The following is a 12,342-nucleotide window of genomic DNA, read 5'->3' as shown; positions in this document are numbered from 1 at the left end:
CAGGCAGGGTGGCACCCACCTGGAGCTCAGCAGCAGTGGGCAGTGGGGTCACTAGATGGTAAAGGAAAGGTGAAGGCAGATGGTGGGCACATGGAGCTGCCACCCGCTCATTCGCGCTTCTTTTTTCCATCCCTTTTGTCATCAAAGTTTAGAGATGACTCATGAGCGCCCCCCACAGTCCACACCAGCCTTCGTTTTGTTTTGGTCTGCAGACCTCATTTATGTATTCTTATAAGAAGGGGTGATGCCCACACAGTTACTGCCCATCTCACCTCCTCAGATGGGCACCCATCACTTTACAGTTCCAGTTTGAACTCTCCTTTCCCGACACCTGGTGATCTGGACTATACTGAGACCACTCACTACAGGTTAGTCTGTGCCCCCAGAACCAGACGTTACCCCCTAATTACTGCGACATGGCAGACGATGGGGAATGTGCGCTTGCTAAGCCCGCCCACTGCCATGTGAGAGAATGCTGATTGGCTGCACCCCTCTTGTCCTCACTTTGTGCTTTTGGTTTCATGACCACGCCCACTACGCGTCATTAGGCCACACCCACACTCTGCTCCTTTCCTGATTGGCTTCTAAGCTGTCTGCGCTGACGTTGGATGTTTGGGACCCTCGTGCCCACTTTCTGGCTGTCTGTTATGGGATACGGGCGAAGTGATGGCTCTGAGGCTTGAGAGAGTGCCAGTTTGAACCCTGTAAATGCCAGCACTGTCCTTGTTCTGGGTATGACATTATGGGAGGGGGACTTGGGGGTTGGTGGCAGGACTGGCACACCAGCCATCATAAATAAGCTCACACTGTCCCTCCCAGTGCGGTGGTGAGGTGTCACCCGGGTGCCAATCAAGGTGGTTCATTGTGTAATCAGCGCCTTCTCCCAAATCCCCTCTCTTTTACAGGGTGGGCCCGTGGTGACACCTTGTTCTCACTTTGTGACTCTTGAGCCTCTTCACCCTTACCGCTATGTTCCTCGATGTGTGCCCACCTCTTGATGTTCTTTGGTGCCCAATGAGCTTTTTTCTTACCAATGTTGCTTCTGTGCCCCCTTCTGTCACTGTAGTCCCATTAGGATTACTCCACCTGGCAGTGCCAGCTCCAGTGGTGGCATGAAGAGTTACAGCTGGAGGTAATTCCACCATTGTGAAGTGGCACCTGCTCCGGGGTCATCGTAGTGGTGCCCTTTCTCCAGTCTTGCCACTGATTGTCATTTTTTTTCAGCCCCTTGCTCATTTGGCTGTAAGACAAACTCCCCTCATCCGGCAGGTCACAGTGGGCACAGCCCTGAAGGTGGCACCAGTGCACAGCTGCTCACTCCTAACAGCCATGGGGTCAATGCCAACCAAATGGGCAATTAACAAAGAGAATCACTAGTGTAGCATGTGCCCATCAGATGCCGCTTTTATTCAAATCCCAAAGTAAACACAATAAGTTAACAGAATCCAAATTTAACTATGAAAAATCACAAATTGGCACAGGCGGGCATCAAGCCGACATGGGCTCATCGCTCTGGAAGTGAATCCCTTTGGATGCCGTGATTTTCATGACTGCGCCATTCAGGCTGCCATCCTTGATGATCATCATCATGCCATCGGCGATGAGCGAGGGGCTGCGCGGAGACAAAGACAAGACGTGAGGAAGAGGCAGGGGTGCCAGTCAGTCACCGGGCATGGTCGCCCCCAACAATCCCCTGTTAGAATGTGGATAGCATGAGGGGCCTGGGGGCCATGGCAGTTTTCTATGCCTGTCCAGTTCAGGATGGTTGGAGATGATGGTGCCAGGCATTAGCCCACCCTGGATGTGGCACCATGGGGGGGGGGGCACTCACTCCATGGGAAGACTCCACACAAGCAGTGATGAGGCTGACTTTTGAATTGAGGGTGGACTCTGGAGTGGCACAATCTAGCAGTCAGGGCATTACAAACCGCTAAACTCATGCCACCCAGTTTGCCACACATGTTTAGTGCCACCTAAACCCCAGAGTAACTCTGGGCCATCATTTGGCTTGACTGAACCTTTACCAACCTTGAATGACATACCTATTGCCATCTTTACCCGCTGCACCACCATGCCACCTCATCTGGGTGACCTACAGCCCTTTATGCCCAGACTTGTGTCCCTGTCAAAGGAAGGCTGAAAAGCCGCCAATGAACTCGACGGTGGCACAAGCGGCTCACCAATATCTCCTAAGCAGCCCCAGGAGCATCTCAGCACTGGCACCGCCTGGCAGGTGCCCCTCACCCCAGACTTACTCCAAGACACCGTAGGTGTGCATGCTCTGCCTCAGCTCCTCCTTGTACTTGAAGTAGCGCCCCATTTTGTCCTCTTTATCGATGGACTGCAAGAGTGGCGTGTCCACATACGCCGGGCACAGCACGTTGATCCTTACACCGAAGTTGCCAACTGCAGAAGCCTCCTGGAACACAAAAGTCAGCAAGTTGAGCTTCAACACTCACTGCCTGGCATGGAAAGTGGCACCGCACATCTCAGCTGACCAACTCAACTTGCTGACTGGCACACTGGGTCATTTCTCACCACGTAACTCACTAACCAGCACAGCGGGCACTCTTGAGAGCTCAGCTCATCGACTGGCACACTGTATGACTTCTCATATCTCAACAAGCCCACTGGTACAGTGGACCACACCTGACACCACGCTGAGTGCCCTCTCACATCTCAACTTGTTAATGGGCAGAGCAGGCCACTCCTCAGAGTTCAACTGACTAATGGGCACAGCGGGCCACATCAACATGCGACAAGTCTGTGCACTTGTGCCAGCAGCCCGTAGCACCTCCAGCAGGCTATGGACGCTCATTGCACCTCATTAAGGTGGCTCCTCGGGTGGCACTGATTTCTGTAAAGTCACCAGCCGCCAGTCATGGCCAGAAGGCCCGCCTACACTGTCAGACAGCCAATCACACGTCTCTGGGGCGCTCGTTCAGGTGACACAACTTCCTGATGTGCGTCCAGTCCTGTGGTCACCTGTCTGGAGCTTCCCTCGGTGCCCAGTTTAAATGGCTCTCTGATGGGGTTCACCCAGGTGAGGGCACCAGCTCTTCACAGCTCACCCTGCATGTTCCGCGAGGTGCCCGCCGTGGGCACACACACATACAACAATGCACATTGTAACATGCCACTTACCGCGATGGCTTTGGTGAATCCCAGCACGCCATACTTGGTGGCCGTGTAGACTGGCATGTGAGGGGAATGCATGAAGGCTGAAAGGGAAGAAGACAAGAAACAGAGGCTTACATGACAACCCAGCACCCCCAGAGCCCAGTGCTGAACAGGGCACTGGGGGTGGCACGTTGGCACTTTGTATAAACAAAGAAGCGACAAAAGAAGAGACGCCTATCGTGTCAGTACCACCGCTCACCAGCAGATGGCAGCGCAACCCAAGGCTCCGCGACAGGTGAACGCGCGGTGGGGCTGCGAGCGCGCGGCCGAGGAGCTCAACGGCCGTCTCGTGCGCCGACGAACCGCTCATGCGCGCAACAAGCCGGCGACACAGGTGGCCGTTTGTGACTGTCGCCTTATTCTTTTTCTTATTCTTATTATTTTTTTTTACAGTAAAATCCATGAAACTCGTAAAGCCGGGAACTTCAGCCGCTAACACAGGCGAGACGCCCCCGCCTGCCATGGGATTGTAAGGTAGGGGGCGCTGTCGCTCCCACTCCTCTCACAGCAGTTTACTCTAAGTCAGGGTGTCCAGCAGCATCGGGCACAAGCCGGGCAGCAGTCACACTGGCCAGTGGGCACACTGCTACTGAGCCACCAACTCACCCTGAATTAACTAAGGGGGCAGCCGACTGTACCAACATCGTGCTCCGTTTGGTGTTCGGTTTGTGCAGTGCCAGTCTAGAGCTGGCTGGGCACTGGGGCTGCACGAGTGGACATCAGGTGTCCTGATTGGCCTATCTGAAGTCGTGAAGACTTACATGTGGCATTGCCCCCATGCCCACTCCTGACCCCGTACATATAGACCAAGGCTTAAAGTTGTGCCCGCCACTCCATTCTGACTTCCTCACATCTCATTGCCCCCTACATGATCTCAGACACAGCCAATCAAGGGAGGGCACCCTGGGTGCCTCTGCCACTGCTGTGCACAGCGTGCCAGTCCCTGACCAGCTGGCATCTCTTTAAAGCTCATCCTGGAGAAGAGAAATGCCAACCGGAGCACAGAGTGTGTGCCATGGCTGCTCCGCTGACCGTCTTCTGCTCCTCTGCTTTCACTAGCCGCCCCTTTTCTGACGTTTCTCGTTCTTGTCACCATCTTGTGCTTTGTCCAGGCTGGCAGAGTAGCCTTGCTTTGGTAGCTTTGGTCTTGCATTGCCAAGGATGCCAGCTCAGCCCTCACCTCTGGACTCAAGTGTGCTAGGGGTCAGCTGAAAGGCGCTATATAAGGTAAAGGCTGATTTAAACCTGTGGGTCTGGCATAGATGGTGACCAGCAGGGGCTCAGGAGTGACTGAAATGACCATGGCAGGAGCGGGCAGGTGTGGGCTGTAAAGCACAATCAGCTGACAGGGCAGGACAGTCATAGTGGACGTGTGGCAGCCCACAGCCACTCAGCTGGAATACTGAGGGTCACCTCTCCTGGCCTCCCCTGGACCCTCAGCAGTGGTCAGCTCAACTGAGTGACCAACGTCACAGCCACGTCACTCAAGAGCCACTTTGTCACCATGAGGAATGGTCAAAAGTGCTGGATGTGATGATGACACAACAACAGGAGCAGCCGGATGGTGAGGACCAGACCTGGACAGCCTCATCAGTGGTCACTGTGCCCGCTAAAATGCCCACCTTTGAAAAGACAAGTATGAGGAAAAGGTGGAGGCCGTACCTGCCATGGAGGACACGTTGATGATGACGCCGCCGTCTTTGCCATTCTCTCTGCTCATGTGCTCCAGTGCCAGGTACGTCCCTTTGATCAGGGAGGTCTGCCAAGGTAGAAAAGACAAAGTGTCACAGCCTGCACCAGGGGGCATCCATCAGTCCAATCCACAGCAAGAGTCACCAGCCCGGCATTGTGCCCGCTGTACACAGCCTGCCCCCCCAACATTTCTGCTCCCTTTTGGCACCCCCGCTGTTTCTCAGGGGGGTTGTAGACCAGGTGCATATAGTGCCATGCTCTGAGTAAACCAAGAGCTGCCCACTAGGCCTTAACAGAGGGTGGCCTCCAAATGCCCACCAGCCATCAGAATGAAGCATGGCAGTGACAGAAAGTGACCTGCCGGGGGTGCCAGTCCATCACTCACAGAGCCAATGCTGCGCCTCAAATCGTTCATTTCACGCAGGTCATGTCGCACAGGTGAGCACATGTCGGGCACCATGGGCACACAAGACAAATACCCGGGGTTCCCATGCAGCCCAACATGCAGAATCCAAGGCTTGGAAATAAAAAACCAAATGAAGGTGCCATTCAGATTGCATGGCGACTAACGTGGCACAGACGACTGCGAGGTCAGATGAGCAGATACAACTGTGAGGGGCGCTATATAAAGTCATGCATGAATGTCCCTGTAATCAGAGGATGCTGCCAAGGACCTCCATGTTTATACCAGAGGCACAGGTGGCATTGCCAGGACACTGAGCCATCTGATTAGAGTGTCACTCATTCAGGTGGCTGATGCTGGGCACACACATTTAGAGGCATAAAGGAGTACAGTAGGCATAAATGGGCATGGGGCAGCAGAAAGGGATTAGGTGGGCAGGGCTCAGAAGTCCCAACCAGTTAAGTGTCCCTGGGCACTTGCTTGGCATGAGCCCTCATCCTCTTATTATTCATTCCTTTCTTAGTGCCAGTCTCTAAAATGGTTGTGTGCCAGGACTGCACCAGTGGCAGGCAGTGAAGTCCTGGTCACCCAGTAAGTAAACAGTGGGTTGGGCACCATTGAGGCAGCTGCCCAGGCCCGCCCTGCCCTTTGCTCTTGACCCCACCAAAGTGTGTCTGTTGCTAGGCAATGCAGTTACATGGGCCCACCCAGAGCTCTGCTTGGCCACAGCATGGCATCAAGTGGTGGGTATTCTACAAGTGTCTGGCATTTTATTTGTGCTGCCCACTACAGGTGCCTGGGCATCGATCCACTGCGTCACAGCAGATAACATTTTATTTCCTTTTTGTTTCCTTTTTGATCCTCTTAACTTTGTGCCCATTTCTCTCTGGGCGAGAGTGGCATGCAGAGGTGCCTACTGCCACATAAGCTCACGGTTCCTGCTGGTCATTTTAAGTTTGACAACCATTCCTTGTGTCCATCTGCCCTATCCTAGTGTGGCATCCCCAGCTGCTGACCACAAGTGCCAAGTCGAAGAAGTCTGGGTAAATGACTAACATAAGGCGGCACAGAAGCCACAGGCGGGCTCTGCCACCCATAATCAGACATTGTCTCTCTTCTCAAACATGGACGATGTGTCTCTTACCAAATTGACATTGATAGTCTTTTGCCAGTCCTTCTCGTTGTTGATGCCCGCGTTATTAATCGCGATGTCCAGGCGCCCAAAGTGCTTAACGGTCTTCCTAAACGCCTCTGCAGAATAAAAAAAGCAAACGAGAGACCATCAGAAACCAGACGGTGCGCACTGTGCCCATGATGCCACCCTGCGATTCCAGCAATGCATTTTAAAAACAAGGGCATGACTTTCACCATCACTGTCACCTGCCAGCTTGTCCACAGGCCTCCACTTTTCCATTTGAGGTTCAAACCGAGACCTGCTGGCCATCTGGTGGGCTCTCTACTCACAAAGGGGCAGGATACATGGTGACAAAGTGTGTCCACCTCACGATGCCCACCGATGTGCCCGGGCCGATGCTGATGTTTACTTGAATGTTGTGATGAAGTCCAGAAACAGCAGCAGATGAATGCCTGGGAAGACCACTTAAGGTGCCATCTTTACCAAGGTGCCCGTGGTTTGTCATCCATTCCATGAGTCCTAACGCCAGGCTACATGCCCATCTTGATGACATTTGCGAGAAGCAGTAACCCTTAGTGCCTGCTTGCTCTTACACAACACTTGGTACACTGGTACTGGCAGGATGTGGACAGGGTGCCCATGAGTCCAGACTGGCAAATCAAACCAATGCATTTCCTCTGTTTGGACTGCATGGCACCTGCGGCCTATGCCATCCACTCCATTCAGGAGCCGGGCAGCGCCTCAGCCAGACGACGGGTCCAGTGGACGAATGCCGAGTGCCCCCCAATTAGGAAACACAGGTCTGAAGGTGGATGGATTAGGCAGAGTGGACCACCTCACTTACCAGAGCGGGCACTATGCCAGCTGAGAGATGGCAGTGGTGTGCTGCCATTAAAGTTAAAGTCGTCGGCAGACTGACCTTTTTCTGGGGGGGGCGCGGACAAAGGCGCTATATACAACGGGCCGATATAAACTACGCCTACCTTGCAGCTTCGCCCAGTCCGTCACGTCGCACTCGAAGAACAAACTGCTGCCCACCCCGAACGCCTCCTCCAGGCGGCCGCGACACTCCCTGGCCACCTCCGGGTTTGAGTCCACGAGCGCGACCTGCGGGGAACGAGAGGCGACAGTCAGGGGGGAGCACGAAGAAAGGGGTTTAACGGGACGGCAGCGGCCATCCCGCTGCTCCGTCGGCCCCTACCTTGGCCCCCTCCCGCAGCAGCGCCTCCGAGATGGCCCTGCCGATGCCCTGGGCTCCCCCGGTGACGAGCGCGATCCTCCCCGTCAGGGCCATGTCGCCGATGTGCGCGCGCTCGCCGCCCCGCACTAAATGCGTCCTCCGGGGGGCGGGACCCAAACGCGCGGGGTCACCTGCCGGTCAGCTCGGCCCCGCCGCCCGCTCTTATAGCGCCTTGCGGAGCGCCGGCCTTCATGTCGTTCCATGGGTCGAGCAGGTGGGAACACCTGAGCAGCCGCGCAGGCTCCGCCCGACTGATCGGTGGGCTCTGTCCGCGCAGGCGCGTTTAAAGGAGGCGTCTGCATGGCGGGAGGTTGGGACTGGGGGGAGGTGGTGGGGTTGGAGATGGCGCTGTCCTTTGTATAAACGAAGGCGACGCGGCGGTGCAAGTGACAGCACATAGGAACCGAATGGTATCGGGAGTCCCCCGGGGGTCGTTCTCGGGAAAGGGGGCTCTTCCTTTATCGCCATGAGGCGTCCACTCGTCGGCACCCCCGTTGAACTTTTACTGAGCTGTGGTGTCGGCCATCGGCTTGGCATCATGACACATGCCAGCTTATGGCAGTGGAGCTCGAATCTGAGTGCCACCCGCTCCCCGATCCCATATATTAAGAGGTGCTTGTGAGTAAAGTTCCGAAAATCAGGTAAACCGGGAGCGTGCGTGGCCCTGGGGGTGAGGGTGGGGGGTGGGGGTCACGTGGCTCCAGTCCCAAGCCGTCCAGCCCGGCAGCTCCACTTCCCCCTCCACTTCACTCCCCACCCCACCCCACCCCCAAACAGGTAAAGGTGTTTCGGGTTTTTTTCTTTCCCTGCCGCGCTATAAATCACGGTGAAGAATGCGAGCAAACACAAAGACAAGCGATAACTCAGCAGGGAGGCGGCAATTAGGCTTAAAGGGGCCATTAGCGGACCCCCCCAACCCGGGCGCGCCTATCGAAAGTTTATTCAAGGCGCTGTGCGCGGAGGCGCAGACGGGATTAGCGGCGGCGCTCGTCGTCTACCGGACGGCCCCCGTGTCGTTCTTTTGTTCGCGCACTTCAGCGCCCGGGGGGCACCCTGGTGGGCACTGCGGGGGTCTGGCCCAGGCAGGCAAGTGCTGCCCTGTCGCATTCTCAGTTTAGTGGCAGGCACGGGCAGGAAGGACCCTGACACAGGAGACGCTGTCCCTTGTTATTACCGCCTTTATCTAAAGTGACAATCGAGGCACAACTGGTGACATCTCTTTTGTTCTTTCAGGCAGGTGACGTGAGCTGCTTGGTGTCACACGGTGGTGTCAGTAGTTGGATTTGCCTACCAGAACTGAGTCAGACGGAAACCCCCGGCCGGACCCTCGTGCCAGTGAACTGGAGGTCCTTTCAGTGAGATAATAAAAAGCCCCAGAAGTTCATTAGCAGAGAAAGCACTAGAAGGTGAAGCGGGTGAGACGAACGACTTGGCAACATCTCAGATTAGAGTGCCAGGGTCAGTGTGGTCCGGAGGGGCAGAACAAGAAGAAGAGGAGCCGGAGACGCCCTCTTAATATAGCGACTTAAAATGTCAAGCCAAAGTTGTGTCAGCTGAAGAAGTGACAACTCGTCAGCATCGTGGTGACCCCTGAGGGGTCTCCATACACCCCTGGTGGCACCCGGTGTTCTGCACTGCCAGTGATACCCAGTCTCTGCCCTCCCCATGCCAGGCCCCTGAGCTGAGCTAAGGGGGTTGACTGGCATCTCTGCCCCATGGTGTGCTTGGTGCCCACCAGGACTCCACCTCCCTGACATCACCGCGGTCTGCCTCTGGGGGTCTCCTTCTAGGCTGTGCCCAAAGCGCCCAGAAATTGACCCTGAAAGTTGCTCAGAAATCTCTTCAGCAGGTGGGATTCGGCCTGAACTGTGACGTTGCTCAGGGGTCTTCAGATGGCTGGCCTTGACCCGCCACAGTCTGTCCAAGATGCGCCATGCAGCTCGGGCTTTTAGTGCCCGGCTCAGCTGAGCAGCCTGGGTATAAATATTTATGAAATCGGAGCCGTCGAGTGGCGCGCTCTGCCAGGAGATTTACACTGGAGGGATATTTATAGCAGTGGGCCGGGGTGATGGGGGCAGCAGATACAAGGAGCGACTGGGGGGGCAGCAGGGGGGTTCTATGGTGGCACAGCTGTCCTGGCTTTGTCCCCATGTCTGCTTCATCCTTGGCCCACAGTTGTCTAAGTTGACACCACAGGATGGCAGTGCCAAGGGGGACAACAATGGGATGGCACTAGCCAGTCCATGCCTGTGTTGACCACTTTCCATGAAGTGCCCGGTGGTGTCTTCTTATCTCTTTTCTTTTATAATTCATGCCAGCCTCTAATCATGTAACCCTGTGAGTCTCATTGGCATTACTGGCTGCTGACCAGTGCCATACCCGTGCCTGGGCTGAGGTGATACTTTAATGCCCACCTGTCCAATGGATACTTTACCTGGCTCTGTCTATGCTCAGAGCATCCAATGGCACTGTTGGTGGTGACACCCACTTCAAGGAAGTCACCAGTCTGGGTGGCCAGTGACGTTCTGCTAAAAGAGTGACTGGTGACAGGGGTCCTCATCGAGACAAAGCCAATCTCCATATGTCACACCGGCAGTGGTCTGTGCCCGGCTCTCACTGCCACTAAGGGCAGGCAGGCTGGCAGTACCTGTGCTGGACAGCAGGGGTCAGTCGTCCCTTCAGAAGACCACAGTGGGCACTGCAGAGGTCGTACCCGGGCTTGCTTACTGATGTTAAAAGCCACCTGCCTCTGACTGGCATCCTTAGTTGGCATCCTGACCTTCCAATCTGCAAATGGCAGACTCACTGCCAGTCCATCTCTGTGGTGGTCCAACCATTCTCTACTACTGTTGAAAGCTTGTTGGAGGGTCTTACCGCTGTCTGCCCCTTATATGCCATGATATCGATCCCCCCTCGAGCTTTATAGCGCCTTGCTAACCACGTCGCTCTTGAGCTCCCACTTCAAAGCTCATTCTGGGCACACAGGGCAGAGAAGAGAAAACAAACCAACGACCAGTGCCGCCCTGACTGTCACAGCTGCCTGCCACGCTGTCACTCTCTTTTATTTCGGGGCTCCACACAAACACGCGACGGACAGACGGATGAAAGCAAAAGCCCCCCGTTTTACAAATCTAAAGTCACCTCAGCCTGCGCACTGCTTGGGACCAAGTGTGACAGGACAAGGTGACAAAATGAGTCACCGACCGCAAGTGACGAGCTCATAACAAAACGCCAGCGAGGAGGACTGAGGTTTGGTACCACGCAGAGCAGAGCTGGCATCTCCATACACGCTGGCATTGACCCACTGACCAAAGTCATTGAGGATACACACTTAACGTGTAGTGGTCTGAGGAGGGGAGTGACATGTGCCCACCTCAACATGCTGCTGCAATTCAAATTACCTGCGGTGGCTTGGTGGCACCTGCCAGTCTTCCTGGACCAGGAGTTGTGCTGCGACCGACAGACTGAACCTGGGAGGACGTGGCACCAAGTCCATGAAGAAGGCTGGGGAGATGGGATGGCATCCAGACTGCAGAGACTCAGGCTGATGCCAGGGGACTGGGTGATGGCACCTAGTGAGGAAGAGGAGCAGGGCAGGGAGAAGAGCTTCTTGCCTGGTGTCCCCTTGACGTATGGCAGGATCTGCCCAGGAGGTGGCACTCAAACCAGTGATGCCCGCTGTGTCGAAGGCAGAGATGAAGACCGGTCATCAAGCAGAGCCGTGACAAGGACACCGCAGGTGGACTGAATGAGCGAGCGATCGACCGCAGGTGACGTCACACGCCCCATGGGCACCCTGGCAACACGCATCGTCTTTGACCTGTCTGTGGCTCGGAGGGGCCTGGGGGGCACTCAGAGGGGCACAGAGCAGGTAAGACGTTGGATTTCTGACCCAGGAATCTGAGCAGGGAGAGGGCGAGGGCACAAACTGCGACACGTACTGGGGGGCCACACGCATTTTTTGGGGGTCCTTGTGCTCCCTCTGTTTGGCTTTACCTCTCGCTGACCCTGGCGTTCTCCTGCTGCACGGAGGTGTAGTGGGCTGCTGACCCTCAGCTCAGTGGACACCCATGCCAGGACTGGTGAAGTGGGCACTTAGATGTGTGATGCTGGGCGCCAGGATGCCAAGACAGTGAGGTGACATCAAACTAAAGCGGGTGGACTTCACTTACGGCTCCTGATAGAGAAGGTGATGACAGGCTGGCACCATGACGGCCGGGGCCGGGCACATGGCACCGCTCTGGCACTCTCACGTTATGTTAATGATTCATTTCCTTCCTGCCACGTGGTGCCCGCTGATGAATTATAAATCGTCGCCGTGACTTTCCTTAAATTCATTAGCCCAGAGTCGGCCGCCTTTCCCGTTCTACTGTGCTGCTCTTCATTTACCAAGCGGGCATCATGGCCCAGGCAGCGCTTTACGAGCACACAAGTCAATTAGCTGTTCGGTGGCAGTGGTGGATGCCAAGGCGGCCCTCGCTGTTTGTAAATTTGCCTTTCAGCCTCCACTCTCTGTAATTCAGACCGGGTAAGCAGCAGGTGAGCTGGCAGAGAGAAAACACTGGCATGAAGGAAGGCTGTGGGCAACACAAATGGCACCCCAGTCGTCTGCATGTGAACTGCGGCCACCCAAACACACAAGTGCCCGTCAGGGGGGTCCGCGAGTGCACAGACGAGAGCAGCGCAGATTAT

General features: G+C 55.5%; 1 protein-coding gene across 1 annotated transcript; it reads right to left on the bottom strand.

The window, feature by feature from the left end:
- Window positions 1–1,388: 1,388 nt before the first annotated feature.
- On the bottom strand, window positions 1,389–7,864 carry hpgd (15-hydroxyprostaglandin dehydrogenase). The gene is made up of 7 exons (XM_039750076.1): window positions 7,612–7,864; window positions 7,394–7,517; window positions 6,420–6,526; window positions 4,843–4,939; window positions 3,145–3,221; window positions 2,256–2,419; window positions 1,389–1,612 (listed from the first exon to the last, which is right to left on the bottom strand). The coding sequence occupies exons 1-7, from the start codon at window positions 7,702–7,704 to the stop codon at window positions 1,489–1,491; spliced, it is 786 nt and encodes a 261-aa protein (XP_039606010.1). The 5' UTR covers window positions 7,705–7,864; the 3' UTR covers window positions 1,389–1,488.
- Between the last annotated feature and the right edge of the window lie 4,478 nt (window positions 7,865–12,342).

Source organism: Polypterus senegalus, chromosome 4 (genome assembly GCF_016835505.1).
Source record: "Polypterus senegalus isolate Bchr_013 chromosome 4, ASM1683550v1, whole genome shotgun sequence".
In the NCBI taxonomy this organism is placed as follows: Eukaryota; Metazoa; Chordata; class Cladistia; order Polypteriformes; family Polypteridae; genus Polypterus; species Polypterus senegalus.
Note: the sequence above shows the minus strand (reverse complement) of the source record. Positions and strands in the feature narration are given on the sequence as shown.